Source organism: Trichoderma harzianum (genome assembly GCF_003025095.1).
Source record: "Trichoderma harzianum CBS 226.95 unplaced genomic scaffold M431scaffold_7, whole genome shotgun sequence".
Lineage (NCBI taxonomy): Eukaryota > Fungi > Ascomycota > Sordariomycetes > Hypocreales > Hypocreaceae > Trichoderma > Trichoderma harzianum.
The window spans coordinates 1,975,845-2,003,612 of record NW_020209255.1 but is presented as its reverse complement, the minus strand read 5'-3'; the positions used below and the strand labels follow the sequence as shown (position 1 = coordinate 2,003,612).

The 27,768-nt window shown below is 50.0% G+C and overlaps 10 protein-coding genes across 10 annotated transcripts; 4 read left to right on the top strand and 6 right to left on the bottom strand.

Annotated features, from left to right (window-relative positions):
* Positions 1 to 16: 16 nt before the first annotated feature.
* Positions 17 to 2,783, bottom strand: M431DRAFT_509252 (hypothetical protein). Its single transcript, XM_024919253.1, has one exon. It carries the CDS (start codon positions 2,724 to 2,726, stop codon positions 195 to 197), a length of 2,532 nt encoding a protein of 843 aa, XP_024773925.1. The 5' UTR covers positions 2,727 to 2,783; the 3' UTR covers positions 17 to 194.
* A 585-nt stretch (positions 2,784 to 3,368) lies between these two features.
* M431DRAFT_509251 (hypothetical protein) lies at positions 3,369 to 4,205 on the bottom strand. The gene is made up of 3 exons (XM_024919252.1): positions 3,944 to 4,205; positions 3,750 to 3,877; positions 3,369 to 3,687 (listed from the first exon to the last, which is right to left on the bottom strand). Exons 1-3 carry the CDS (start codon positions 3,998 to 4,000, stop codon positions 3,663 to 3,665), a joined length of 210 nt encoding a protein of 69 aa, XP_024773924.1. The 5' UTR covers positions 4,001 to 4,205; the 3' UTR covers positions 3,369 to 3,662.
* A 1,116-nt stretch (positions 4,206 to 5,321) lies between these two features.
* M431DRAFT_87292 (hypothetical protein) lies at positions 5,322 to 6,489 on the top strand (the record flags this gene model as incomplete). Its single annotated transcript, XM_024923784.1, has 2 exons — positions 5,322 to 5,620; positions 5,706 to 6,489. The coding sequence occupies 2 exons, from the start codon at positions 5,322 to 5,324 to the stop codon at positions 6,487 to 6,489; spliced, it is 1,083 nt and encodes a 360-aa protein (XP_024773923.1).
* Positions 6,490 to 6,646: 157 nt separating this feature from the next.
* Positions 6,647 to 7,864, bottom strand: M431DRAFT_88083 (hypothetical protein; the record flags this gene model as incomplete). Its single annotated transcript, XM_024923866.1, has 1 exon — positions 6,647 to 7,864. One exon carries the CDS (start codon positions 7,862 to 7,864, stop codon positions 6,647 to 6,649), a length of 1,218 nt encoding a protein of 405 aa, XP_024773922.1.
* A 419-nt stretch (positions 7,865 to 8,283) lies between these two features.
* Positions 8,284 to 9,839, bottom strand: M431DRAFT_118137 (hypothetical protein). Its single transcript, XM_024912022.1, has 3 exons — positions 9,758 to 9,839; positions 8,610 to 9,702; positions 8,284 to 8,557 (listed from the first exon to the last, which is right to left on the bottom strand). The coding sequence occupies exons 1-3, from the start codon at positions 9,781 to 9,783 to the stop codon at positions 8,537 to 8,539; spliced, it is 1,140 nt and encodes a 379-aa protein (XP_024773921.1). The 5' UTR covers positions 9,784 to 9,839; the 3' UTR covers positions 8,284 to 8,536.
* Positions 9,840 to 10,455: 616 nt separating this feature from the next.
* Positions 10,456 to 10,991, bottom strand: M431DRAFT_6465 (hypothetical protein; the record flags this gene model as incomplete). Its single annotated transcript, XM_024921667.1, has 2 exons — positions 10,456 to 10,491; positions 10,554 to 10,991. The coding sequence occupies 2 exons, from the start codon at positions 10,989 to 10,991 to the stop codon at positions 10,456 to 10,458; spliced, it is 474 nt and encodes a 157-aa protein (XP_024773920.1).
* A 5,076-nt stretch (positions 10,992 to 16,067) lies between these two features.
* On the top strand, positions 16,068 to 18,278 carry M431DRAFT_6464 (hypothetical protein; the record flags this gene model as incomplete). Its single annotated transcript, XM_024921666.1, has 3 exons — positions 16,068 to 16,652; positions 16,772 to 16,997; positions 17,131 to 18,278. The coding sequence occupies 3 exons, from the start codon at positions 16,068 to 16,070 to the stop codon at positions 18,276 to 18,278; spliced, it is 1,959 nt and encodes a 652-aa protein (XP_024773919.1).
* A 1,712-nt stretch (positions 18,279 to 19,990) lies between these two features.
* M431DRAFT_6463 (hypothetical protein) lies at positions 19,991 to 21,754 on the top strand (the record flags this gene model as incomplete). The annotated part of the gene is made up of 4 exons (XM_024921665.1): positions 19,991 to 20,077; positions 20,235 to 20,729; positions 20,825 to 21,491; positions 21,549 to 21,754. The coding sequence occupies 4 exons, from the start codon at positions 19,991 to 19,993 to the stop codon at positions 21,752 to 21,754; spliced, it is 1,455 nt and encodes a 484-aa protein (XP_024773918.1).
* A 1,280-nt stretch (positions 21,755 to 23,034) lies between these two features.
* On the top strand, positions 23,035 to 25,472 carry M431DRAFT_555677 (hypothetical protein). Its single transcript, XM_024921426.1, has 4 exons — positions 23,035 to 23,890; positions 23,969 to 24,555; positions 24,628 to 24,662; positions 24,711 to 25,472. The coding sequence occupies exons 1-4, from the start codon at positions 23,052 to 23,054 to the stop codon at positions 25,386 to 25,388; spliced, it is 2,139 nt and encodes a 712-aa protein (XP_024773917.1). The 5' UTR covers positions 23,035 to 23,051; the 3' UTR covers positions 25,389 to 25,472.
* A 324-nt stretch (positions 25,473 to 25,796) lies between these two features.
* Positions 25,797 to 27,472, bottom strand: M431DRAFT_86567 (hypothetical protein; the record flags this gene model as incomplete). Its single annotated transcript, XM_024923697.1, has 2 exons — positions 25,797 to 26,813; positions 27,023 to 27,472. 2 exons carry the CDS (start codon positions 27,470 to 27,472, stop codon positions 25,797 to 25,799), a joined length of 1,467 nt encoding a protein of 488 aa, XP_024773916.1.
* Between the last annotated feature and the right edge of the window lie 296 nt (positions 27,473 to 27,768).

Here is a 27,768-nt window from a genome sequence, read left to right as displayed (position 1 = left end):
ATAAGAAGCAAAAAGTCTAGAGTGTACTTTTCTTAATTTACAATGCGTAAGGGATGCCTGCATGTGCTATGTCCTACTATGATACAGTCTGTCTGCGTGAGTCCCATCTATCCCAAAACCCTCGTCATTGGAGATGATCCATCCAAGTTTCGTTCCTCATATCTCTAATATACAGTGATACAGTCTATACATTTTCACCTCCCACCAGCACCCTTCTTCGGGCCCAACAGCTCATACACCCCCATCTGCCTCGCCACCTCAACAAATATCTTCCTCTTATCCTCCTCCCTGCCCTCCGCCGGCCAGAACTTCTTCTGCAGGTACGCATACAGCGCCGCGCCGCGCTTCGTATCGCCCTCGAGGTTCGCCGTGTTAAAGTCCGCCCACGCGAGCAGCTCCCGGTCAATCTCCCGCTTGGCCACCATGAGCTTGCTGCGCTGGGAGGGCGTGTCCCAGGTGAGCTTGGTGGTGCCGAGGACCATTTCCATGACGAGCGTCTCGGGAGGGAGGAACTTGAACGTTTCTTTGAACGCGGTGATGGCGACGAGGAAGCCGGCGTTGTCTTGGAGGCGGCGGAATGTGTGAAGGATTTTGCGAGCGAGTTGCCCGTCAATTCCATCGGGTTGAAATACGTCTCTGTGCTTGACGGTTTCTTTAAACATGGCTCGTGTGGCCTCGATTTCCTTGGTTCGGGTTTCAGGATCCCTGATGTGATATCGATTCGCTCCCAGTGTCTTCCAGAGTGCGCTGAATGTGTATGGGTCAGGCACTACCTTGCTGCTCTCTATTAGAGAGTGATATAAGGCCAGTGCTTCTTGAGTCTTGCCCTCATGGATGAGCGACTCGACAAGTTGATTCATCATAAAGGCGTCAGGGCTTATCTCTGCTGTGCGGAAAGCATCCCACAAACCCTCTAAGCGTCCATGAAGATTTCGTTGGCGGTAATTCTCGGCTAGAAGAGAGAATGTTTCGATAGTAGCCCGCGGTAACTCCGCTGGGGTATCCTTTGGTAATGGCATGTTATAGCTACTGGAGAGCCTACTGCCGGACTTTCTGTCGGCGACAAACTTTAGTCTGGACTCAATCATGCCCCAGCCAAGTTTATCAGCCTTTTCAAGATCCTCAGCACCCCCAGACCGTTGCCATGCCCCAATGAGACCGTTCAATTGAATCGGCGAAGCCTCAACTCCCCTTGCTCGCATAAACTCCATTACGCTGAAAGCTCCATCCAAGTCTCCAGCGCCGATGAGTCGCTTCAGCCACTTGCCCAGGAAGAATTTGTTTGCAATAACGGAAGGCAGGTGTCTTTGCCTCGTCATATCAATCCGGCCGTCGCTCATCATGTCCACGAAGGCGTACAGGGCATTCTCAACTTGATGGGCAGTCAGGAAATAGGAAATCACCTGGTCGTAGTCTGTAAGTGTCATTTCTTTCCCAAGGAGCTCCCTCATTTGGCGATAGGTAGCCCACGCCTTCTGTCGACCTTCCTCCGTTCCCTGTTCGCAGCATGTTCGGATAAGAGGAATCAAGATACGCGGGCTCATGTTGCGGCCAAGGAGCTTCTTTATCGCTCGTTCGGCTTGCGCCAGATCGCCTACACGGCAGTACATCCTGGCGCCAAGCTCCCAAAAGTCTTGGAATGTCTCTGAATCTTCGGCTCCCAGTGTGCTGATACATCGTTTCCAATTTTCAACGGCCTTGGACTCCCATCCGTCGACAAAGATGGCTTCAATGGCTAGGACCTGTTGAGCAGGATGAAGGGTAGCCTTGGCATCGCTCATGTCTCTAGCAAGCCGGGCTATCCGTGATATGCTGCTGGGGCTATCTTTTTCACTCGAGAATGCTCTCCAGAGGACCTCCCACAAAGCGGGTGGAACATCGTTCCAGTTCTGGGCTAACGCCGGTCTCGTCGCGTGATACGACTTGTATAGGGATTGCACTGCTTTTTGCTTCAGCCCTGATTCCTTTTCCGCTAGGATGAAGCGTGATACAACGGAGTTGAATGTGTTGAGTTTTCGCCTTCGGTTTGGCTTTGTCTCATCGAGGTTTATGCGGACTTGTGGTATCGAGTCTCGAGGATTGCCGGAAGAATCGACATCTTCCAACGATAATTCAGGTACGTCCCCGATGAGCTGTTCTAGCACTCCTCTCGGTAGATCAGTGCTCGCTTGTTCTATTTCGGCATCGATCGACCGTGCGTAATCTTCCATCTTTGCTATAACCTTCTCGACATCTTCTGCAGAGTTAATCTTGCCCCAGTCTTCGCCCATAACCTTCAGAACGTCCCTAAAGGCATCTCCATCGTCTTGATTGCCGAATTTTGCCCTGAGGTTGACGAGATCGTCTCGCAATTCAGAGGCGCCGATACCACTTAAAGACTCCTCGAAGGCTTGTTCGTTGGACAGCTCTTTTCGATTTTGGTCGCCCTGCTCGAAGAATCTGACGGAAAAGTCTTCCGCATTGGTCTTTGCCTTGTCGGGGGTTCGCAGGTTTTTGAGGCCCTCCAAGTAGCGAGCCATCTCCTCTCTCGTAGGCTGGCGCGTGATGTCCTCATTGGGCCGTGATCGAGTTCGTAGCCTTGCTTTGCTCGCGGTTTGAGAGGCTTGGGTGCTGTATGAAGCCGGCCACCATGCCTGTGGAGGCTGCTTTGCGCGACCAGCCAAACATGAGCGGCAGACGATGTCGTTTCGACACCTGAGGTCGCGCAATATCGGCCGGCATGACATTTTTTTGTAAAACAAATAAAGCGTAGTGCTTCCAGCACTCGCTCACTTGAGCATCCGGAACTTTTTTTTTTTTCGATGATCAAGATTGTTGCGATTGCCGTACCATTAGCGGATTTGCTCCCCACCATGGCGTTATCGATAAGCGCCCGCTTGGTGCTCCAGAAGTACCCAAGTACAGGTACCTACCCACAGATCATCGGCGTCTTTGAGCCTGCAATTACGTATGTTTTATGGATTCAATGATTCTTTTGTTTGTATTGTCATTATTTTACTTCTAGTGTGGTCCATTTATGGACTTGTGGCTACAAGTTCATTATTATCGCATCCAGATCTATCTGTTGTAAAACAGCCTGTGAACAATTTACAGAGAGGCGTCCTCAATTTATCTCTTGGAACAACTGTGGATAAAGTACGTCACTCTCGCTGCTTTTTACAAGATAACGGCCCGTTAAGAGTCTTCTTTTGTATCTTAAGCGTGTACACAGTTATTGTAGAGGTGATTTGGGAGAGTCGTTGTTCCATATTACCCCAAGTGTGCTGCCAAGTATCTGTAGTAGTAATTAAAGGCTTCCTTCGCATCCTATCTCGTCACTTGAACTCTACGTGATCGCCGGGCTTCTGGATAGCTAACTTGGGGTGCTGAATGGGTTGTCGCCTCTTATTTTAATTCTCTGCAACGTCTGAACCTCTTTTATGGAGTCCAACAGTTCTCAAGCATTGGAGGGCGTCACAAGCTGACAGCATAGCGCAGGGTCGCTTGTACGATACTAATCATGTATTATGTTTACACTGAGCTCAATCTGTTTCCCATTCCAACTCCACAGGCTTTCTTTATCCGATGCGCACGGTAACCTAGGATAGAGAGATAGATATAACACGGGCCGCAATAACAGCTCTCATGTTCCAGGACGCCATCATATATACAGGTGTTACAATTTATTTGGCATTTCTTCCGAACGTACTAATGGTAATAAATGGTCAGATAGGCACATAGACTAAATTAGACGGCTTGAATGAACTAACTTGTGGAAAAATTGGCCAAAGATGCCTGGTTTGGATTGTTGGTCGGTCATACTCTGACGCCGGGCAGTATTGCTGGCGTTTCGGTGGTGTTGAGAGAGGCCCTCAAATGCAGGCATGAAGCCGGAGCTCTGGACAAAAATCATCAGTACGCGGGTTCGGTGGGGGTTCGGGCCAAGGGTATGTATGAGACGTACTCGACGGCGGGTGCCCTGGTTTGCCGGAGGGGTTGGGTTCTGCTCGGGATTGTTCATATTGGCTGAGGATGAGGATTTCAATTGTCAAGATTGAAGGATTCTGTTGCTTTGAATAAGATGAAGATTGATTAGGATGCAATGGGTTTGGGTATCAACTTGGAACAGAAGAGAGGGGGGGAAGGAGGGGAAGCTTCCTTATGTAGCTTCCGTGAGAGAAGAGAGCGAGCCAGGACAAGCTTTCTGACCATCCAATGACGCCGGCCAATGACCATATCGGCTCGCCACACCATTCGCACACCGTCAAGGTCTCGATTGACATGCCGTTTGGCTGGCTTGCGGCTAGAGGCTCGATCGGCGCTAACATGGTATCAGCAGCCAACCAAGTTGTATCCGGAATTAAATTGCCAGGCGGCCGGAGTGGGAGAGACAAGAAGAGGGGTGATCGATACCTAAACCAGGCGGCTTGGATTGGATAAGCCATGGCAAATGGTTCGATATTGTTTACAAATGCGCACGAGACCTCGCATGTTCTGTAGCATTTGTGCGTTATGCTCGAACTGTAATAGAGGGTATGCATGTACAATGTGTAAGCGGACAGTTTGGGATGCTACTGCTACGTTTGAGAACGCTGAATCCTTCAAGATGGAGCTATACTATCACTACTTTCTTTTAGTTATCTGCTACTATGGCTACATTTCTCTAGTATTTACTACTATTGCTACCTAATATGTTCTTTTATGAGCTGACAATCTTCACTGGCCATATTGGTGTCTCCCAACCTGCTTGGCACCAGGGTGTCGAGGGTGTGATGGTTCAAGGCACCTGCATCAATCGCCGCGATGCCCATCATCTCGACCTCGCCTCAACCATCTCACTTTCCCTGCCCTGTCGACTTTCCCTTCCAGTGGCGTTTGATGCCATAGCGTCATCCATCGTTCCGTGACGTATGTCAAAGACACCGGGCAACGTCCATGTACAAGGCCCATGTATGCTTTCATTGGCGTTGATTCATGTACCGGCTTGGTGTGGAGCTGCGTGGGGCACGACAAGACCCTGTATTGCGGGGGAAAGACCCACGTCGGCAACGGAGTACGTACCGAGAGGCCCGCGAAAGCTGTCGGTCGGATTTAGTGTTGATCCTGACAGTGGTCAGCTAAGCCACCAGGAACCAAGCAGAGGTAACGAATGCCAGACCGAGACTCCACCATCGAGCTGCTCAATGGCTTGATCTTGATCTTGATATCCTCCAAGCTATTCCCCCGAGTATCCAACCGCGAAACAATACCCACCCAGTGCAGATTCTCCGAGCTCGAGTCGTCCTGGGCCTGCTTCAATGCAGAGCATACCCCTCTGCCGAGCCGGACGGTGACAGGCGACTATGAACCATGATGCCGCGTCTAGCTCCTCCGCGCGGATTCCCGACCGGCTCTCACCACCTGGCGTCGGTGCAAATGCCGATGCCGATGACGCAGAGGCAGATGCGGACGCTCGTGATCGCCCCCAGTCGCGGCAGCGCTCGAGGTCCAGCAGCGGGCGACAGCGCAGGAGGAGGGGGAGCCGGAGGAGCAAGAGGAAGCAAAATCCGGGGCTGGCCAAGAAGCTGGCCTTTCTTACCCATTTGCTTAAGACTCTCGACCTCGTCTTATTTGCTGAGCTGAGCTCTTTGTACTATATGGAGTGCGTTTAGGCGGATAGACCCCCTTTTTTCTCTCCATGTCAGGATTCTTTGAGTAACGATAAGCTAACATGCTCCCTCATATAGGTGTTCCATGTTTCGATTTTTCTTACGAGCCGCGCCCCAATACATGTATCTCTCCCCAAAAGACGAATCATTCGCACTTTTGATGCCGGCTACCCAACTCCACGTCCTCTTGATACTAGTGCCCAACCTGCTGTGCATGGCATTGCATCTTTTTGGTTCGCTTCCTACCGGCCCCGATTACCACCGAGGATACCAGCATGGGGGGATGGTTATCGATTTTATCGGCCAAATGCCGGCCACTTATAGACTGTATTATTTAATGGCAGACGTGCTTATCCTTTTCCTTCAGTGTCTGATGCTTACAATACACAATCATCGGGAGAGCCTGCGTGTTGCTCTCAAGACATTCCGCCCGCTTCTCTCTGAGATCTTTCTGGAGCCTGTCGCTGGTCGTTCTGCAGAAGACTTGGACGCGGAGGAACGCGGGGTTTCTCGACACGTGCCGGGAATGATGATCAATGAGACGGATGAAATCGAGCTGCAGCAGCTGGACAGACCGGGGGATGGCGAGGGATCTGAAGACCGGAGCGAGCAACCTGGAGCTGCGGGTGGAGATGGCTCTGACGAGCCACCAAGGACGCATTTATCCGACATTATGAGCTCCGGCAACGCTGTTCTTAACGAATATCACATCATTCACACACTGAGGAACGCTGCAATGAACACTGGAGGTTCAACGGCGTTGTCTCTGCAGTCGATTGGCTATCGAGCAACCGTGGCGAGTATGCAGGGCCGACGCCGAGGGGCGACTCTACAGACTTCGTTGGCTCGTCCGACCGGCTAGAATATATATGTATTGATATATACTAGTATCCATACATGAAACGACAAACCAATTAATCCCAAAAAGCAAGCCTTGCAGACCAATTTTTATATACCGCTGTGATTTCGCCAAAGGGGCACCAGGGGAAACCCTCCCCCGTGAAATTAGTTAATCTAGTCTAGGCAACTTTTCTTCCTACATTACCGACGCCAGTACCCTTGACGGAGATGATTATATCGCCGCTGTCGTCATCATCGACGTCTCGTAGGCCCCAGCTACTTGCGCCGAATGTCTTCAAGTCTCGTGCGAGCTCAATTATTTCCTCCGAGGCTAGGATATCTCTGCCAATCCTCAATCGGCCGACATCTTCAGAGCCCATGGCCATCAGAGTCAGCACAGAACCTGCTGAAACAGGAGTTACGCAGCCTCCCTTTGCAATTGTTTCCAGCAGCTGATAGGCGCATCTCTTTCCAATATCTTCAGGGACCTCTCCACCCGAAGGCAGCACGACGACATCTGCCGAGTACAGCACTCCAACAGAGTTTGACTCCGCTACGAGACTCAGACCGTAGCCTATACCTAGTCTTCTCTTGCTGCCTGCCTTGTCTCCCGTAGGTACCAGCGGCGCTTGGTCGTATTGCGCTGCGATGTGAATATCCGTGACGAAAGGGTTCAGAATCTCGCGGGCGGAATGTATCATGCGTGCATTGTTGGAAGCTGAGACACCGGTGCAGTACGCCACACCTCGTATCCTCTTGACTCGGCCGGGGCTGCGATGCAGATGCAGCGTCTTTGGCAGACGGACTTGGCTGGCGAAGCGCAGCTCGACGATGCCGCCACCACCTTTACCTCCAGGCCCCGCGCAGGAGCGCTGCAGGACGCGCAGTTCGATACGAGCCGGCGGGATGCCAAAGAGGCCGAAGAGGGGGAGGATGGCGGTGCGGAAAGTGTCGACGGAGACGTCGCCCGTTTCGGTGGAGGAGGTGATGACGCCGGGGCCGGAGAAGCGCACGTTCATGTGCGCTTTGGAGAAGGGCGCGAGGAGGCAGAGCGGCAGCAGGAAGTAGGAGATGCCCCTGGTGCAGGTGACGGGGATGCTGTGCTCGATTACGTCTCCGTCGGCGGCGCCGAGCCCGGCAATGGTGCCCGTGATGAGGCCCGGGTGGTATGTGATGGTTGTTCCCGAGTACGAGATCTGCATGGAGGAGCCGTTGGTGATGGCCTCGAGGAGGCGCAGGAAAGAGACCTCGTGCGGGGCGAGGCCCGGGTTCGTGGGTGAGGAGCTTCGGATCTTGGAGATGTGGATGGGACGGCCGGTGAGGGTTGCGATGGTGAGGCGGCGGGTGAAGGACCGGTGGCCGGTGAACCGGAGGTATTCAGGCGAAGAGCCCGACATTGTGGTGGCTCTTTGTGTTCTTCTCCGGTATCTTTTTGTGATTGTAGAAATTGGTGTATGGTTTTGGTGTTGGTATGCTCGGGGAGGGGAATATTGGGGTATATTTCGTTGTTCGTCGCAAGATTTTGGTGGTTTGGATGGGCGAGGAAAATTATTGTTTTCTGCCGGTTGATTGGTTTTCTGTGGCTTGGAAGGGTAGGCGGTGGGCGAATTTGGCTTAGCGCAGATTTAGCCCACCTGCTCTGGTTCTCTTTATAGACAGCAGTACTCCGTAGTTGATACAGTGCTTGCAGCATCATTTTGAGAGAAAAAGTAGAAAAATGAAGTAAGAAAGGAGCCCAATCAAGTGCAATTGTAATTCCTTGAGCATTGATTGAATATGTTATCACAGGAGCCATTTTGCGCCATATCTTGGTCAACTCACGTCTCACATGCCGGTTGAAATCTCATGCTTTTTTATTTCAGCAAATAACATCAAAAGGTACTACAAAATTTCAAACCAATGGCCCATTGTCTGCTTGTACAACGCCAGTAATGCTCTTTTCGCAAAAATGATCAGAAGCTTCTATAGTCTAAACCCTGTATAGAATTCCTATTTGAGCCTCCTTGAGCAGACGAGAATAAGTAGCAAGACCCATCATAAAATCAACGCCGCGCTTGAACTTTTGTGTATTACGCTTTCACCATGAAAATCTACCATGTCGATTAGTGGGCTGTTTTCTAAAACTAGAGCAGATGTAAATACCTGATTCAACGCCTGAGCATCCATGAATGCAGCCCTCTTTTGGGCAATAAAGCGGGACCGAGGAGTGACAAAGCCGCCTCTGGGTGTTGATGTGCCCGTGGTAATTGGAGTAGCTGTTCCTGAACGTGATGCTACGGCAGACGAGGCATCAGGCATCTCCGTATCGGATGTGTCGCTCTTCTTTCGTTTCTTCTTGTCCTTGTCCTTCTTGTCCTTCTTGTCCTTCTTCTCTTTCTTCTCCTTTTTGTCCTTTTTGTCCTTCTTAGAGCTCTTTGAATTTTCGGGGCCGCTGTTTGAAGCTGATGATGCGTTATTCAGCGCATCATCCAACTCCATGGCATCTTCGTCGCCATCCTCTTCAGTCAGAGCCTTGTCCTTCTTCGACCTCTTCTTTTCTTTCTTCTCCTTTTTCTCCTTTTTCTCCTTCTTCTTCTTGGACTTTTCTGAATCGCTGGATTGGTTTGAATCAGATTTCGCGAGCTTTCTAGCCCTTCGCTCTTCCTTTCGCTGCTTCTTCTTCTTCTTCTTCTTCTCATCGTCTTCATCATCCGCAGACAATTCGTCGTCATCTTTTAGTGACGCAGCCTTTCTCTTCTTGGACTTCTCCTTCTCCGACTCCTTGGTAGCCGCGGGTATCTTCTCGTCTGCCGCTATAGAACTTTCTGATTCGTCTGAGCTGTCATCCTCCTCTTGCATGTTGTCGCCAACCAACAAGCCACCTCGCACGAACCTCATAGGTCCCCATTTCTGCTCCACGTACTGGTGCATCTTCACCTCCAATCTGGCTTGCCTCTTTTCTTCCACTTCAGCCTCGGATTTTCCATTGAGGCGACTCAGCAGGTCTGAGAAGACGTCGAGACCGGTCACTTCGTCCTCCTTCGACTTGCTGTATCCGAGACCCTTCATGTCGTCTTTGAGAGATACTCGGATATACGACGCATTCGCAGCGGTGTGGTACTCAGAGTGCGCCGCGTTCTTGGCGCCTAGGAACTGGCCAGGCTCCCAGCCTTGCGATCTCAGCATCTTCTGACCAAAGGTGGTGGTGTCGCGAGTCCATCTTGTGTTGTTGGGATCGTTCTGGATTCTCTTGCGCCTGCATTGAGGTTAGTGCTTTGCCTGAGCGACGAATTGCTCTTTCAAAGACTCACGACTTTGACTCAGCAAGCAGCCCCATCTTGTTGACTTTTGAAGAGCCGGCAGCTCTCGTGATTCTGTGTTTGTATGATTCTGCACTTTTGGCGGCCTTGAAACTGATTGCGAAGTATTGGGCGGGCAGAAAAAATAAAATGTGGGGTTGTCGCATCTTATCGCGTACGTTGATTGGTCAATACTTTATTGGTAGGCTTGACCGAAATAGGCCTAAAAGTCCTCTAGACCCCTGTAAATCTTCACCAAATGCTCAATGGATTGAAGATACACCAACTCTTTTACACACGGAGTGGCTGTTTAGCATCCCAAGGTGGCTGTCGCCGAACCCGTTCTGAAATTTGAATTTAGTGGAAATTAACAAATACTAAAACAGCATAGGTAGACACAACAACAGGTACGAAAGAAATATAGATATAAGCAGTAGACACTAGAGAAATATAGCTGGAGTAGCTGATACTCGAGAAAAGTAGAGATCACATCAATCGATTGAGGTCGCAGAAAGGGTGGCTATAATTTGATGGACATTTGGGGATGATGAAGCGGCAGCGGAAATCGACCCGTCTCTCGGGCATTTTCTCCACTAGAAGCACTACACCTAGGAGCAGACTATAGAGATCTACGAATATAACTAGTGATATCAGATATATATTACTCATGCTAATAGTTTAGATAGGTAAATATTATCAAAGACTCCATTTTAGCCGAAAATAACATCAGGGTTACCCGCCTGACCCTGTATAGTACATGATTGGTTAGTAACTTATTCACTCTTACTTTTAGAGACAGGCGACTTACAAAAACTTGCAACTTCCGCTGGTATATCTTCCATTGCTTGCCATCAAAAACAAGGTCATCCAAAAAGGTTTGGTATGACGTATATATTTGACCTTCGCGAGCGCCGTGGCCGAAAAAGGTAGCAATCACGTACGTGGCCACTGAAGCGTTGACTGTCGTTGAGATATTTACGCTTTGACTGCCAAAATGATGCATAGTGGTGTAATTCTGTGCTGTTCGAGACTCCGAGAGACTCTCGACGAAAGCTGGAATCCCACGCGTTGGCTGGGCGCCAGAAGCACTATAGTCGACGAAAACATCATCTGTGAAGATAATATCAAAGAGAGTATAATCTGGCGTATCGACTCCGAAGGGGTATAAGTCCACGACTGACCGAACATGAATGGAAAGGTCTGTTTCGTTGCCAACTATGATGCCACACGCACCATAGGTTGGCATAAGGGAAAGTAAAGTCAGACTAAGTTGTGTCAGTTTCATATTGATTGACTATTTGTATACTATGTCGATTGTTAAGGCGATAGAGGCGAATTCCTAGATTGAGGGTGCGGGCACGTTATTGATATAGTTTTGCCAAACCGCTTGCGCCAAGTTTGCAGAATCCACTATACGGGTGCCTCGGGGGCAGCTAAGTGTTCCATACGATCCGGTTGATCGCAATAGTACATTCCCTTTTAAGCAGTTAGTTCTGGCACAGTAATTGCTACAACTCCGATTATTGGCCTGATCTTTTGTTCTGTTTGCCGCTACAGTATGACAGAACGTAACATTAAGGTGATATTACTCCGTACAGGGATTTGATTTGGCTCCTTGGCCGGAGCATTAAGAAAACACCGAGACCGATGGCGAATGAGCGCATGCCTTTGATGTGAAATAGATTATCTCGGACCAGACTTGCGCTAACTATTTGTTACGACCCCAGTCTGGGTGGACTATTACTTCTAGGGGCATGCTTGATAATCTGTCACTATTTTTATCGGCAATCAGTAATATATCTATTGCAAGCATTGGCTCAAGCATCTTGGGCTTAGCTGAAACTTGTCAGACGACCTCTGCCGTTGCGTCATCAATAAGCTCTACTTGGCACTGATCTTTGTCTTCAGGAGTCTCGTCTATTGGCTTCTCAGGGTTATTAGTAGCCTTTTCCTATCCACATGGATAGATACAATTGTCTGTAGTAAATTGCAATTAGCAGTAGGGTAGTAAGTACATGCATAAATACCATCACTTCTATTCAAGGTATGGAGTATACATGTAGGTAAGCTTCTGTTCAAATCACCTCACGCAGCTCACTTTGAACCCCCCTATTACGCCTGTCAGTGCCATGGATAGGACTGTTTGTTCATCTGTCTCAGCTTCCATTTCTTACTAGTGACTGTCACTTTTGCCCACTTAAGTGATATATTGCCCCATCGGCGCTTTACCTTTATATCTATCAAAGGCTCATCAACAGGAACATCGAATGCTAGCCAAGTGTTCTCTGACTGCTTTCGACATATTTCACATTGGCAAAGTTTTGAGCTGTCTAAGAGCTCAATGTTGCGAGAAGAAACTAATGATAGTAGTGGGGAGAAGTCTAGTAGGCTATGTGATAAAAAATCTTTATTCAAGTCATTACCTCAGTTACTCGGCGAATATAACTCGCTACGGAGGAAGACGACCAAACTGGGCAAGATGGCAAACATATTTTCCATAGTGATGTACTGGATCTCTATCCATCACAGGAGCCCTACCGGCTACAAATCGTTGACCGTCGTAAATCTATCCAAAAGCGTCATACGGGCAGCATCCGTTGCCTTATCGCAAGAATCGCGGCTGACGGACGGCGACGCGACCAATTAGGAGATGGGAAATGCGAGTTGGCCAATCAGCAGATGGAAAATGCGAGCTGCGGGCCGCTCCGACGGCCTCGTCTCAGCAAACCAGGAATTCCTGCACCGGCCAGCCTTCTAGCTAGATCTACCGATGGTCGACAAAGGCGCGCCGGAGATGGGCATTAGCAGCTTTCCCATCCAATTTGATGTATCATGGCTGAGGTCATCGCACGTACGCCCAGTGGTGGCATCAGAACAGTTCGTCTCCCAATTGGCCCAGTATAGCATGCACGTAGGTGTTTAGCAGCGGCAATCCCTGCTGGCGTCCTTGATCCGGAGGATGCTTGACCCGTTCAGAGCGCAGCAGAGGTCGTATACGAGTACTAACAAGAACACAACGATACACATGTTGATGCTCGTCATGTCCACTAGGTGGGTTACTGTTCATGCTGCCGGGTCGCGCAAGAACTGCCCGGTCCAAGTTTACACGATGGCTTGACGGAACTGCCTGCCCATGCGAATCGGTATGGGGGAGTGGACAACTCTACGGCTTATTGCGAGTAATTCTACTCCGTAGTTGCTGAATCGATATAGCTCCAGCCAATCATGAAGTGGTTGATCCGAAGCGACCAGTGGATAGGTAGTCAACAATAAGTCCAGGGACCGCCTACCTCATTACTTCAATGTGCTTCCAGTCACGTAAAGCGCCATGATCGCACTCATTTTTCCTACAGCTTGTCGGCCAGACTCTCAATTAGCACCTACGTCTCTGATTCAGCTTTGTTCGACGAGGATACACAGATAGAGCCGGGCCGTTATTCAGCACTACGTTCAGGTGTAGAGGGAGGTGTGTCTGCAGGCACTATAAGTGAAGTGAATCGTAGGTGCTTTGTAGAGAGGACAGCTTTCGAGGCTGTCTAGAGCTTTGAATTGCTGACAACTCTTCGGCCTGTCGATAGCATGGGCTGTCATCTCCGCAGAAACGCGCCTTCATCGATTGTCGTCCATCTCGCTAGGTAACAAAGCCCAAGCCTTTTGAGTCGTCGCTCGCAATAGATACACTACTGATTGCCGATTAAAATACCGCACAGCAAAACTATTCCTTGTTAAATAGCATACTTATAGCCACACAGTCGAGACATATATGGACCTAATTCGGTCGAGTGGCTGAAATGGATGAAATAAAATCCATGTACCCTAAACCCGCCCTAGAAGATTGTGATGGTACAAAAGCAGGAGGTGATGCTTCACACGTGTATGGAGCACAGGCGTACATTCAACGTACGCGTATCTCGGCAGTGCATTGCTCCCGCACAAGACGATGCTCAGAGCGTACTAGCAGCATGCACTCTGCAACTAGCAGCATGCAAGGTATCGCAACCTTGGAAATGCGGTATTGGAGTTCCAGTCTAAGTGGGCGGCCGTTTTAAGTTATGGGACATGAGAAAACAGAAAGCAGACAGACGTTCGTCATGCGTTTATCCATATTGCCGCGCGGCTCGTCTTAAAAATAAATAGGGACCGCAAAATGAATATATGCATACCAGAGGAGATTACGAGTACGATTCTGGAGGCGTATAATAGTGTGGTGCGTATACGTGCGGATTGTCTGTTTCTGTATGTTGATTCCGTCTATTCTTTGCTGCCAAGCTGGCTTATCTAGGGGTCCCTGGCCACTCCACCATCCCTTTTTCTTTATTTCCGGGGTTGGACATGCATGCGCCAAAGCAGCGCCCTCATAGGAGCATTTTGTAAACGCCGATCCCCTTAGCGGCCAGCCGCGGACGACATGAAGCTCATGGGTCTGTTCACGCGCCGGTACCAACAAGGCAAAGAGAAGAAAAAACAGCCGCCTTGGTGGTGAAGAGACCCGCCTCAAGAGCCGAACGGTCGTCCACTGGGGTTCACATGCCGCGGCGTGTGCCATTTGGGTTGGCCCAGACGCTTTTGCGACTCGTAGTTTTTGGGGCAGCCAAGCGAGAACATGAACGTTGAGGAGTGCCACAGTTAGTGGGCTGAGAACTGGATCCAACCCATGCCGGGATGAAATGCGGAGCCTGCTGTAGGCCTTGGAGATCTCCAAGACGATGAGATGGGGCTTTGCTATTTAGATAGCGAGAGACTTGCTGAGTGGCCTGGAGGTGATGGTTTGTGTCAGGTAACGTCTTAAAGGCCATGATTCATAATCGATGCCAGTGACGCGACATCTCGGGTACTCCAACCATAGTCTGCATGTCATTTGTTTGACCGCCGAGAAAAAGCAGAGGCAGGCCGTGGCTAAATTTCTCATGTTTAGTTTGTGATATCCAGCTGATAGACTGCAGAATGATGTAAACGGTGTTGTTCAGTTGTCAGAATATGTATGTGTGGTGTAGTGTGTAAGCCGCTAACACACCGATATTCATTGTATTTCTGCGTCACACATGAGATCCAGCTGCAACAATGTGTATCTCCCGAGACTAACCAGGCTTTTTGAGACAATAAAGCCCATCTTAGGCAAGCATAGTTCATGCACACAAAGCCTACCTAGTCCTAGCTTCACGTTAGAACGCATGTCGTCGTGATACTACAGAGTAGTGCGGCGTCTTAGTACATGCAGCCTTTGGTTCAAGTGCTCCATGTCTACTGTTTAAGCCTTGCAGAAGCAATGAGGGATTTGCACATATTTCAACGTCCATTTCTTGAGAGATACCTCTTTGTACGCATGGGCAAACGTGGATAGCTTCTTCTTTGCAGGAGGCTGTGTATCTTCATCTTCTCGCCGAGTTCTTGTCTTCATGCCTGCCTGTGCTGACGACAGACACATTCGTCTCCCCTTTACACTAACAGCTTAAGGTAGCCTTTTGTTTAATATACAGTGCCCTGCGTATATGCTACTACCGCTACTTTCTTCTAGCACCTGGTGTTATCACTTCATAGCTTCAAACTTGGAACAGTGGATACTAGAGAGCCACTCCCTACTTCCACGACAAAATAAACCAAGTAGAAAAACTACCAAATCACTTGAATCATGGGACATCTTTATTAAAATGGGTCTGGCAGCCTTGTTTCCAGTCACATCATCTGGCACATGGTGAAGTGCATGGCCAAGTTAGTACTAAAAGAGCATACTGGCACCATGAGCATTGCCAAGAGGGTCTGGGGTCTTCGGCGTTTCAACGAATCCAATTACTCGCTCGAAAACACGCAGCCTCAGATCGCAGGTAATTTCCTTTCCATGCTACCTTTAGAACCCACTAACGACTTATTGTGGGCAGAATCGTGTGCATGGGATATGGCATCTCCTCCTCCCTGGCCCAGCTATCATACGTGTGGAGAGACTTGCCGTATCCTCCTCTCCGCCCCTACTGCCGGTGTTAAGGATTCATTGGCCATGTAGCTTATAATAAAGAGTGTTGATATGCGTATGGTACCATACCCGGTGCGGGTAGCTACTTTGTAGATCCAGGTTTCCGTTTCTGCCTTTGACCGGGGCTTAGACTAGGTCCTGCCCTCATCTCTTGGATACCATCGTTCCCTTTTCTTCTCTTCTTTCTTTTCGATTTTTCTCTTTTCTCTTTCTTCTTCTTTTTGGTTCGTTAGGGCCTGCATCTGTCGAGTATTCTGCTTGGAAGCGTGCATTCTCGTGGCGATTCTCCCGGCTTCCTCCTGCATATCGGCCTTCACCCCCTTTTTCCCAGGCTGATCATCATTTGCAGACACAATGGGTTTCCTCACGTGGTGCTCGCGATGTGCCACCGGCTTGAGTATGCTAGTCTTGATCGGCCTCTGCTATTGGGTCATATCCCGAGAATCGATGGTTGAGCAGCACGGCTTCAAATTTGAAGGAACAAGCACCGAAGGCGAGACATACTCATCAAAGACGACCAGCATTGGAGCTGGTATCTGGACTCTCATCTTCGCCTACTACTGCCTGTTGATTCACTTCATGGTTGCCATGTTTCCCATTCGAGCGTGCTGGTCCATCTGGAGTATCACGCAGTCTCTGAAGCGAGGCGTGCAGAGCAGGGCCATGGAAGTGTACAAGGACGCAGGCCATCGCCGCAACAGCTCTTCATCCTCAGTGGCCAGCTCCGAGACATTGGCCTCAAGCAACAGGAACGGCATTTCTTCGACTGACAGCGAGCTGAGCGATTCTCAATCCGAATACTATGTTGATGGAAAGGATGTGCCTGAGAGCCCCATCATCCACGCCATCGTCATCCCCAATTACAAGGAAGAGATGGACACCCTCCGCGAGACTCTGGACGTCTTGGCCTCTCACCCCCAGGCCCAGAGCTGCTACGATGTAAGTCGAGATACGCCGTAAAACGGCTTGATATCCCCCCCTGTCGCTCCCCACGTGGAGTGGCTGCGCGACATGATTAGCGTGGGCTGGATGCTAATTGGTCATGCGGTCGAATTCAGGTCTACCTTGGTATGGAGCTGCGTGAGACTGGCGGCGAATCAAAGGCCCTGAGCCTTATCCAGCAGTTTCTCAAGAGGTTTCGGTCCATTGACTATACGCTGCATCCAGGAGACATTCCCGGTGAAGCGGCCGGCAAAGGCAGTAACATGGCCTGGGCGGCCCGCAAGCTCAGCTCCAAGTATCCCATGTCTATGCGCAAGAATGTCATTGTCACAGGTATTGATGGTAAGTTTGGCGGTTCTTTCACGAGACATGTTTACAATGATTTTCACTGTTTCTTGTTGTATTGATCGCTATTGTGGAAAGTATCATTTTGATTCACCCAGACGCTGTGTGCTAACCATGCCTGTGTCTATAGCTGACAGCCATCTCTCGTCACGATATTTTGCCCAAATTTCCAATATGCACATGATCCATCCGGATACAGCTTCCACCACTTTGTATGCGGCTCCCATCATCTTTGACCGCAACGCCCACAATGTTACTGCCCTGGTCCGCGTCGCCGACGTTCTCTGGTGCGCTGCCGGTATGTCTGGTCTGTACAAGGGCTCTGCCATTGCTCCCCCTACATCCGTGTACTCTCTGCCGTTGGTCCTTGTTGATCGTGTCGGCGGCTGGGACTGCGATTCCGATGCCATTGGCGAGGATCTGCACATGTTCATCAAATGCTTCTTTGCTTTGAATGGCCATCTCACATGTCGCACTGTTCTCAGCCCAGTGAGCCAGACCAATGTGACTGGAGGTGGAAAGGGAGGCTTGCGCGGTGCTTATCTGGATATTCGAGCGCGATACAGTCAGGCACTTCGACACATGTGGGGTGCTCTGGACAGTGGATTCGCATTGCGCAAGGCGGCCGCGATGTGGAAGGACAGAAAATACACATCCAGGGCCTTCCGTCCTCTGCACCGATCTACCAGTGGCGACAATCTGGACGCTTATTTCCCCGAGTCTCAGGTCGAAGAGACCTCAGAAGTGCCAGTCGATAACGGTGTTTTCTCCGACATCACGAGAGACACACTCAAGGAGCCTCACTGGGAACACATCTTCTACATGGGCCACCGTCTGTTTGAAGCACACTTTCTTCCTCTCCAGATGCTGATTCTGGTGGTCGCGTCTGCTCTGTATACATTTGTCACTGAGGGCAGCGACGACCCCAACAACTTGTCATGGATCTTTTCTACTTGCAATGTTCTTCGCACTATGGGTTTCATGGAGATGGCCGTCTACATTTTTCTCTACGAAAGTTATCACCGAGTTTGTGTGCGCACCCGTGAGAAGGACATGGTCCAGGCCGGACTGGCTGACGGCATGTGCTTCTCCCATCGCTCATTGAAGAAGAACTTTGTTGACTATCTCCTTGTTCCTCTGGTAGCTCCGTTGTATGGCGCTATTCCTTGCGCTCAAGCGGAAATTGCGCATTTTTGGACTGCCGATTTGCAATATACCGTTAGCAAGAAGGCTCTTCGGCAGCGGGCAAAGTCCGTGGCCGTGGAAGATATTGCTTGAGAGAGCTTTGCGCCATTTGCTTTTGAATATTCATGTCGGTCACTTATGAGCAAGTTTTTGAAGCATCATTCGCTGTGTTTGATCAACCTTTTTCAGGCAGGAGTAGGTAAGTTACATATAATGGAAAGGATACGGACATTTTTCAGCTCGATCCATGGGAGCTATTGCGAAGGATCTAATCGGAGTTTATGGGTATGGAATACCCCAATGTGAAGAAGCATGGAGTTGGGAACACATCTACCAGCGCACCGATGAATACACTGAAGATACATAATGGTAATATCTCTTATCAGGCACTCTACATATACTCTGGGCGAGATTCAGGATTAGTAATAGGACATAGCTATAATAAACAAATCCATCATGATGCTTTCAATTCTCCAACTACAGTGTACTGTAACTGCCAAACTGCTTCCCCCAAAAATGGGCTCTAATTTAGAGGCTGCGACTAATGCAGCGTTCCGTAAAATCCCAAGTGCGCGGAACAAGTCTTGGATTACGGAGGCGGAGCGGAGATTAGTGGGGCTTCCGAGCCGGGCGGCGAGTCAGATGCGAAACTCGAAGCCTCAGCCAATCAATACTCGACGGTGCCTGAAATGAGCGAGAAAGTATATTATTGTTATGCATATCCAATGATACTGTATTTAATTGGTGGCTGAGTTGGAGATCTGAAGTAGTCGTGAGGAGAGAGGGTGGAAGATTTGTCTAGAGATATTGTTATCGGGTAGGTGGTGGTGGCTTGTTCACATTTGTAATGGGGAGCTGAGTTGTGTAGAGTATGCCTGCTGAAGACGCACAGCCTCTCGTTCACTAGGATATATATCATGTAAATTTCCTATGTATTCGGGAGCATAAATGTAAGAGAGGAGAGACAGGGTGCCCTTATGTGGCGCCCGAAAAAACCCATGTCAATTGAAAGGTAGTTAGACCTCTTTCTGTCTCGATGTTCAAGTCATGATTACTAGACAACGTCCTGAGCATATGGCTTCTTCACCTTGAAGGCAGATACATGCACCTCTAAGTGCTCAGAGTTCTATAGAGCATTCTAGAGGATTGGTCCACATAACGTGATGCTGCTGTGGTCGTGAGTCAACATCTACGAGAATTGACATAGAGCAGAGCGTTGTCTTAGTAGTTCCCCATCGACTAGCAGCCGATGAAGGACTATCATATATGTGAGGTATACACTGTAGAGTGCATATGAGTATTGATATTATTATGGATATGAAGACTTCATTGTACACCGTAGTGCCCTGATTCCAATTGTTGTATGTTTAATGATGGCCTCACATATTGATTGCAGTCCATCAACTTTGATAGCTTGCTTGTAATCTGCAGGCGGTCAGAGACGGTCAATGGCGTGAGACCCACCCTCGTGCATCATTGGCTCCGCTTCGGCGGGGTCGGTTGCTGAGCCAGCGACATCCATCAACGATAACCGCCTTATCGCATGATCCCATTGGTCTAAATCTGCCAGTGGAGACATCGTTGAATGGCTTGACGGAGAAAGAAAAAAAAAAAAAAAAGAGCAACCAGAAATTTTCTGAGCTTGTCGCCTGCCTCGCCTTTTTTTCCTCTTCACGTCGCCATCTCCAATCCTTCGGGACTCGCAGAACCACATTCTCTCCGGAACTCTTTCTCTTCTACTCTGTACCAATTCTTTTGGATTTGCATCATAACCACCAATACTAAGATTTAATATCCCCGTCGCAATGGCTGCTGTTCCCGGTCCCGTCTATGGCCTCGAGGTCCCGCCTGGAGAGGTGCTGATCCCGGCCAACTTGGAGTTTCCTGCTTCTGTAAGTTATTTCTCTCAACTATTGTTGCCAATCATCTAGGGACTCGTTGGGTCGAGCATACTTGGCCTTATTTTCGGCTTTGATTCCAACGATTGCCGATGCATGAAACCATTGGCTTTGCGCGGTTGATGCTAACCATCCGCCTTCCTTGTTGCAGTTCCGCATCACCATGGCCGCTTTGGATCCTACTCAAGAGCCTGAGCTCGATGATTCCAAGAACGCTCCTTCTGTCCTTCGTTCTACCCTGCGCCTGATCAAGCGCGCTTTCCCCGGCCTGGACGAGGATGAGGATGATGAGCTCGACGAGGAGTACATGAACGCCCTTCTCGGTAACTCTGAGGACGAGGATGAGGAGGCCAATGGTGGCCCCAGCGACCCTGCCAAGGCTAAGAAACAGAAGCAGGCTGCTGCCATCAAGAAGCTTCTCGAGGCCACCAACGGTGAGGACTCTGAGGACGAGGAGATGGAGGATGCCGAGATCAACGGTGCCAAGTCCAAGAAGGGCAAGAAGAGCAACGCCAACGCTAAGGGCAAGGGCAAGGCTATCGAGGAGGAAGAGGAAGATAACGAGGAGGAAGAGGATGACGAGGACGACGACAGCGAGGGAGGTGACCTCGAGAACTTCGTTCTCTGCACCCTCGACACTGAGCGAGTAAGCCTTACTACACCATCAGTTTTCTGAAATTTTCTTTCAGAGCAAGACTCACATGTCCAAAACCTATGCGATATACTAACACCTCGATTTAGAACTACCAGCAGCCCCTTGATATCACTGTCAACCAAGGCGAGAAGGTCTTCTTCGTTGTCTCCGGAACACACACCGTTTACCTGACCGGTAACTACATCATGGATGATGAGGATGAGGAGGACCAGGATGGCGAGGATGACTACGACCTGTCCCCCGATGAGCTGGAATATGCCATGGGTGAGGAGGACAGCGAAGAGGAGAGCGATGATCTTGACGATCTCGAGGATCCTCGCATTACCGAGGTCGACTCCGATGAGGAGGAGGTCCCCAAGCTGGTTCCCACAGACAGCAAGAAGGGCAAGAACAAGCGCGCTGCCGCTGAGGTTGAGGGCCTTGATGAGCTCATCTCCAAGGCTGCCGATTCCAAGCTCTCCAAGAAGCAGCAGAAGAAGCTCAAGAACAACAAGGGTGAGGCTGTGGCCGCTGAGGAGAAGGAGGAGAAGAAGGACGCAAAGAAGGTCCAGTTCGCCAAGAACCTGGAGCAAGGCCCTACCGGCTCCACCGCTGAGAAGGCTAAGCAGACCGGCAAGGCGTCTCTTGGTGTCAAGAATGTCCAGGGCGTCACCGTTGATGACCGCACCATTGGCAAGGGCCGCACTGTCAAGAATGGCGACACTGTTGGCGTCCGATACATTGGCAAGCTCCAGAATGGACAGCAATTCGATGGTAAGCTTAACTCATGACTCTTTGTTTACGCAGGGACTAACTTTGGATGAACCATAGCCAACAAGAAGGGCAAGCCCTTTTCTTTCAAGATCGGCAAGGGCCAGGTCATCAAGGGCTGGGACGTTGGTATTGTCGGCATGGCCATCGGTGGCGAACGCCGACTGACGATTCCCGCTCACCTCGCCTACGGCTCCAAGAGCCTGCCCGGCATTCCCGCCAACAGCCAGCTGACCTTCGACGTCAAGCTGCTCGAGATCAAATAAATCAAAAGTCAATGTAAACTTGGGACCGGCGTTGGATGACTTCCGTGGTTGCGTGTACTAATTTATCACCCCTACCCTCTGGACGACGTGGAATCTGGGCATGGTTCATTTTGTTTTTCTTGTTTCCTTTGACGTGTTGACCTCTGATGAGGAGTCTGAGGCCGTGCTGTAGGCAAGGGCCTGCAGCTCTGCCATGGCATATAGTGCCGTGCGGCATTCGGATGTGGCATGCAAATCGGGGTTTGGGATTCTCAAAGGCGAGGAGCCGGAATCGTTTGAGCTTAAGCTTTACAGGCCGAGTACTCCTTTGGTCTCTCCTATGTACAATGTCGTCGCTGTTGATAAAAATTTGGGTGCTTAGGGATTTGAAATGGGCGATTTTAGACGTCTATAAAACGAAATGAAATATTGTTCTTATATAAACACTGCGTGTGCTGTAGAGGTTGATGAAGTAGTACCTACTATATCTACTAAACTCAGCACTGGACATCTGTGGCATGGATGTTAAAGTGTTGGATAACACACCTGAAGGTGCTGGATAGCTACTCCCTCAATGCCGCTCTGCTTGGAAAAGAGTGATCGGGCGGTGTGTCTAAAACTGGAAGCAGTGCTCGATGGACGACGTCATGCCTCTTTACTTTCTGTCCCTCTCCCCGATATCGTCAACAGCTCTGTTTTCTCTCCCTTTCCACTTGTTCACCAGGTCGGTCTCATACTTTTGACGTGGTCATTCATTCATTCATAACTATCAACTATCGAAGAAAAATACTAAAAAAATCATCATCTCTATCGTCATACCCTGTCCCTTTCTTTCCGTTCAGCTGCCGGATTCTGTGGCTGTCGCCCGTTTCCCTTCATATTCCTGGCACATAATGCTGCCTCAGCCTCACAATGCAAGGCGGAATCACCCTGCACTGGATCCTCCTCCCAACGGACCCAATGACTCTCATATTCCCTCTTTTCGGCCTCCATTCAACGGAGGAGAAGGTTTCGCAGGATCTGACCTTTTGAGACTTCATCGAAAACACTCAAAGCAATGGACTGATAAATTCCGCAAGGCCATCGGAGTAAAGGGGAAAAATGACCATGGTAGTTCACTCATGCAATTTATGGTTGAGATATTAGACAGTGCTGATAATTGGCAGGCTCGCAAGGTTCTGCTCCTCTTGAATGGTCTCTGAGCGAAGGACTAAGATCCCTGAACTTGAACAAGGGGAAGAATCCCGCCGTCGGTGTTTCGAGCAATGGTGCTACGGTGCTACGGAAAGCAAGAAAGCCACCAGCGACAAAGGGATTCATGAGAAAGATACGGTCGAACGATGCCAAGATATCACCAAGCTCTACTGTTGTGGTTTCCGACACTTCTCTGCAGCAGCATCAGTCGTTCCAAGAACTCACCAGTGTTACTGAATCGGATGATTCGAGCGAGCAGGATGACATATGGTCATCTACTCACAGCAGTAGACTGGCAAGCCCGGACGATAATCTGACAGGAAAGACATCAATCGACTCTCGTATTTCTGGGTCACCCTCAGCAAAAGGAAGCCCAAGGAGGAAATTGAGTCGTCGGAGTCGCTGGACCAGATCTAGCCCAGAAGGCGCAGGGCTGGGGACCATCGAAGAAACGGCGACGGACAAGCCGAAGCCAACCATTGTGACAGTGGAAAAAGCTGCTGCTGCCAAGATATATCTCGAGACTCACTTTAATGAGCTCTGCGGTGAATCACAGCGCCGCTTAATCAGATGTCAGGAGTTTGCAGAGCGGCAGTTCAAAGAAGGTCTTTTTTATGGCCCGAACCTCGCCTCTGGGAATAGTGCCGTTGACTACAGCACCTTCTATTACTCAGAGAGCTGTCGACTGAGAGACATACGGGCGTTGAAGTCCAAATGCACGCTTCAGGCCAAACAACAAAACGTAAGCCCCTTTGTGTCCAAGTATGAGCCGCTCAAGGTATTGGGCAAAGGCAGTTTTGGAGTTGTCAGGCTAGTACGTGAAAAATCAGCTTCGCCGTATAATTTCTCCAATCCAATCTATGCGATGAAAGTCATACGAAAGTCCGATATGCTTCGAAGCAGCCAAGAGGGCCATCTCCGCGCCGAGAGAGACTTTCTCGTTTCTTATGAAGGATCCACCTGGTAATGACACTCTTTATTTCCTTCCCCTTCTCTCACTATACATGTATTGTCTAGCTAACATGTCGCCTTTTCACGCAGGGTGGTCCCGCTGATTGCAAGTTTCGAAGACATGTCAAATCTATATCTTGTGATGGAGTATATGCCAGGTGGCGACTTTCTGGGGCTGCTGATTCGAGAGAACATATTGCACGAGGCTGTAGCGTGCTTTTACATTGCTGAAATGATTCTGGCCGTTGAAGAAACCCATCGCCTTGGGTTTATCCACCGTGATATCAAGCCTGACAACTTTCTCATCTCCAGTTCGGGACATCTTAAAATCTCCGATTTTGGGCTTGCGTTTGATGGAAAGTGGCCTCATGACGCGTCATATTACAATTACCATCGATACGCACTGCTTCGGAAGCTCAACCTTGATGCACAAGGCGATGAAAAAGACCAGGAAGACTGCAAAAGCGTTCAATCGCAGGTCGAGAAAGCTCAAGCCCTGGCTGCTGAATTTGGGCGACATGACGAGCGGAACCTAGGAAGCGATCCCGATCTCGCTGCTATTCTAGGGTGGAGGAACACGCGGAGCAATCGTACGAGAGCCAACTCTGTCGTGGGCACAAGTCAATACATGGCCCCCGAGGTGATTCAAGCACAAAACTTCCAGACCTACTACGACGGTAGATGTGACTAGTAGAGCATCGGCATCATTCTGTACGAGTGTCTCTATGGACACACGCCTTTTCTTTCAGACGAAGGCAGGAAGCCTACAAAGCAAAATATCTTGGTAAGTGTGTCTGTGATTGTTTTCATATAGGTGCTAATGCTATCAAAGGCTCACAGAGAAAATTTTCGCTTTCCCATGAGACCTCTCGTCAGTGATAGATGCAAAGACTTAATCTACCGCCTGATTCAGGACAAGGAAGTACGACTCTGTTCCAAACGATACCAGATGCTTGATCATCATCAACCAGGAGCAGCGGTATCAACCGACATGTATGGCAGATACATTTTCCCCGACGACGCCGAAGACATCAAGGCGCATCGGTTCTTCAAAAGCGTGCCGTGGGATACCCTTCAAAACACAGCACCACCATTCGTCCCTCATATTGACAGCCTTGAAGACACTCACTACTTTGATGAATCAGAACCCCTTGATGATCGAATTGAGTCGGTGGCTGAGAAGCCTGGGCTAACAGATGAAGAAGTTCGGTGGATTTTGCGAGAGTTTAGACCGAGCATACAGAACGTGGCGATTCGGATGATTCACGCCCCATATGATTCAGGGGCTCTCCGCAGCAGGGACTTGGAGATTGACTCGGTGAGTACGTTTCTGGACGAAGAGAAGGAGCTTTTAAAGAGGTTCATGAGGGAGTACGGGCGGAGAGTACCCAAGCGACCACGAGACATTATTCTACGAGACGATAACATGAAGGGTACTGCCATGAAGGTAAGAAAGCAGAGCGCCTTTATGGGTTACGAATGGCATAGCGTGAGGAAGAAGGCATATTGAAGGACGGATTGATGAGTTGAAGCTCCTATCCTTTGACGGAACTTGGCGGGGTGGATGGGAGATGCTTTGACCAGCGAATAAAACAAACATAAGACAATCGCATAGCAGAATTAATGGATTCAGCATGATTAATTGGTATTGATTACATGATTTCGCTTGCTATTTTATCGTCTGAGAAGGCTATACAAAGGAAGCCTATATTCAGCTCCCCAAGGTGGCCAAGTGGCTATCCAACCCCCCAACGACTGCGTAGAGTTTGAGCATCGGAGCCAGATGTGAAGTAATATCGTTTATTCACTACTATCAGCATTTACTTAAACAATAGATGCTCAGTTCTTCAAGTATCTGCTATCGATCCAACTACATGGAATGATTCATTAAATATACCGATGTGTAATAAAATCACCGTTAGCCAGCCTTTGCTGCTGGTGTTTGAGCCGTGTTGTCCGACGAAGCAAGCGACCTAGCCGTACGAATCTCCCACTCAAACTCCCTAAGGGCCCTAATCTCAGACCAAAAGAAGAGCAGGGCAAGAAGGCCGTCCACGACTCCAGTGGCAAGGCCCAGGCTCGCGACGAGCATGAGGATGAAGGCGACGAAGTTGCGGGGGCTGAACCACACGGCGACGAGGCAGCCTATCCAGACGAGGACGGAGGCGTAGAAGTGGATGCCGCGCCAGTGGCGCTGGCGGACTTCGCGGGCCATGTATTCTTGGGTCATGGCGAGGATTTCGTCGTAGTCGGAGAGGGTTAGGCTGGCGCTTTCGGGGTCGTTGTCTTCTTCTGGGGGGAGAAGTTGGGCGTCTAATTCGGGGATGGGGGAAGAGGGCGAGATTTCGTGGAGTTTGAGGGTGGCTAGGGCTGCGAAATGGTCGGATAGGGAGACGTTGAGTTCGGGGTGACGCTGGGTCATTTCGACTGATGCAGAATGGACGACCCAGCCTCGAGGTTGTTGGGGATTGGCGGCGTCTGGTTGGAAGGGGCCGGTGGAGGCGAAGACATAATCGAGGCGTTTACCCCGAGGATCTGGACTGTCTGGGTCGACAGGGCAAGGGTCAGTCTTTAGTTTCTTCTGGGCGCTCTTTGACCAGCGCCAGGTGTTGTAGAGGCCATCGCTTGTTGATCCATTGAATTTGAGATTGAAGCCGGCAGTGGGCACGGGAAGACCTCTGGCCTTCTCTACGGGATCGTCAGCGGTGCCGAGAGAGCTGTCGGGGTGAAGAACACGCCAGGTATCGCGAAGAGGACTGCGGGCGGTGATGATGCGATGGCAAAGCGATCTTGGCGTCATGTTGAAGTCGCCGAGAGCGACGACGAGGCGGCCTGAGAGGGATGCGGCGCGGAGGAGCTTGGAGATTTCCCATGCTTGGGCTGTGCGGTGGCAGAGGTAGGTGTCATTTGGGGGGCTCTCGTAAGGGGCGTGAGTCTGTGGCGGGTTAGCAGGAGAATAAGATGTTGAGGGTGAATTTCATGTGAAGAAGAGAGTGAGATGAGCAGGATATGCATGGATTGCAGGGTCCTACTGTTCTTACTTGAAGCAGCTCGTTTTACACACAGCACATAACTCATATAGATGTATGAGTTTTGGCGAGGAGTGAAGAATGAAGAGGGGAGATGGAGATGAAATGAACTCACATGAGTGTTGAAGACCTCAACTACATCATTCTTCCCCGGCCCAAACCTCACACTGGCACACGCCACGCCCTTGCCGACATACCAATCGCCTCTCCAAAAGGCCGTGGGCCGTCCATTAAGCGGATACCGAAACATGGAGCTCGACTCAACCGGCCATCGACTCAGAAGCGCAAGGCCACCGCCAAAGGCGCCGCTGTTGTAAAACTTGCCATAGGGGAGAATGTCAGCAGTGGCCCGGCAGATGGCGAGATAGTCGTCCCGGGTCCAGCATTCCTGAAGACAGACAATGTCCGGCGGGGGGTTGAGGAGGGCCAACTGGCGGCCGATTTCAGCGAGGCGCGGAGTGCGCAGATCAGAGATGAAGAGCAGGCCCCAGCAGTTGAGGGTGAGGAGCCGGATTTGCGTGACGGGCTGGCTGGTGGCCTGCGAGGCTGAAGAAGGTTCGTCCATGGTCTTAGTATTGCGTTGCGTTGTCACAAGGCTGATGGTGTGTGTTTCTGTGTGGGGAGAGAGAATGGGGGCCCAATTGAGCTGGAATTGCGGTGTTGTTAAGCTCGGTGAAGTGGGATGTTGATTGGGAATTGATTGGCAAGGATTTCGTGTGTCAGCTGAGTGAGTTCATGATGTTTGGTGAAGCCGGCACAGGAGGATGAAGATGATGAATGTGGTGAAGATGGCATGTTTATCGGGCCGCCGTTGGATGTTGACGTAGGTAGCTGAGACTACCCTGTAATAGTGGGCTGCGC

Excerpts from the sequence above, each read along its gene's own strand:
- M431DRAFT_509252 (XM_024919253.1), bottom strand. The coding sequence starts at position 2,726 with ATGTCATGCCGGCCGATATTGCGCGACCTCAGGTGTCGAAACGACATC.
- M431DRAFT_509251 (XM_024919252.1), bottom strand. The coding sequence starts at position 4,000 with ATGAACAATCCCGAGCAGAACCCAACCCCTCCGGCAAACCAGGGCACC. Across the intron at positions 3,878-3,943 it reads ACCAGGGCACCCGCCGTCGA|AGCTCCGGCTTCATGCCTGC; the intron begins GTACGTCTCATA and ends ATTTTTGTCCAG. Across the intron at positions 3,688-3,749 it reads TTTGGCCAATTTTTCCACAA|TACGTTCGGAAGAAATGCCA; the intron begins GTTAGTTCATTC and ends TATTACCATTAG.
- M431DRAFT_118137 (XM_024912022.1), bottom strand. The coding sequence starts at position 9,783 with ATGGGGCTGCTTGCTGAGTCAAAGTC. Across the intron at positions 9,703-9,757 it reads CTGCTTGCTGAGTCAAAGTC|GCGCAAGAGAATCCAGAACG; the intron begins GTGAGTCTTTGA and ends ACCTCAATGCAG. Across the intron at positions 8,558-8,609 it reads ATGCTCAGGCGTTGAATCAG|ATTTTCATGGTGAAAGCGTA; the intron begins GTATTTACATCT and ends TCGACATGGTAG.
- M431DRAFT_555677 (XM_024921426.1), top strand. The coding sequence starts at position 23,052 with ATGAGAAAGATACGGTCGAACGATGCCAAGATATCACCAAGCTCTACT. Across the intron at positions 24,556-24,627 it reads CTTCCAGACCTACTACGACG|ACGAAGGCAGGAAGCCTACA; the intron begins GTAGATGTGACT and ends CTTTTCTTTCAG. Across the intron at positions 24,663-24,710 it reads CTACAAAGCAAAATATCTTG|GCTCACAGAGAAAATTTTCG; the intron begins GTAAGTGTGTCT and ends ATGCTATCAAAG.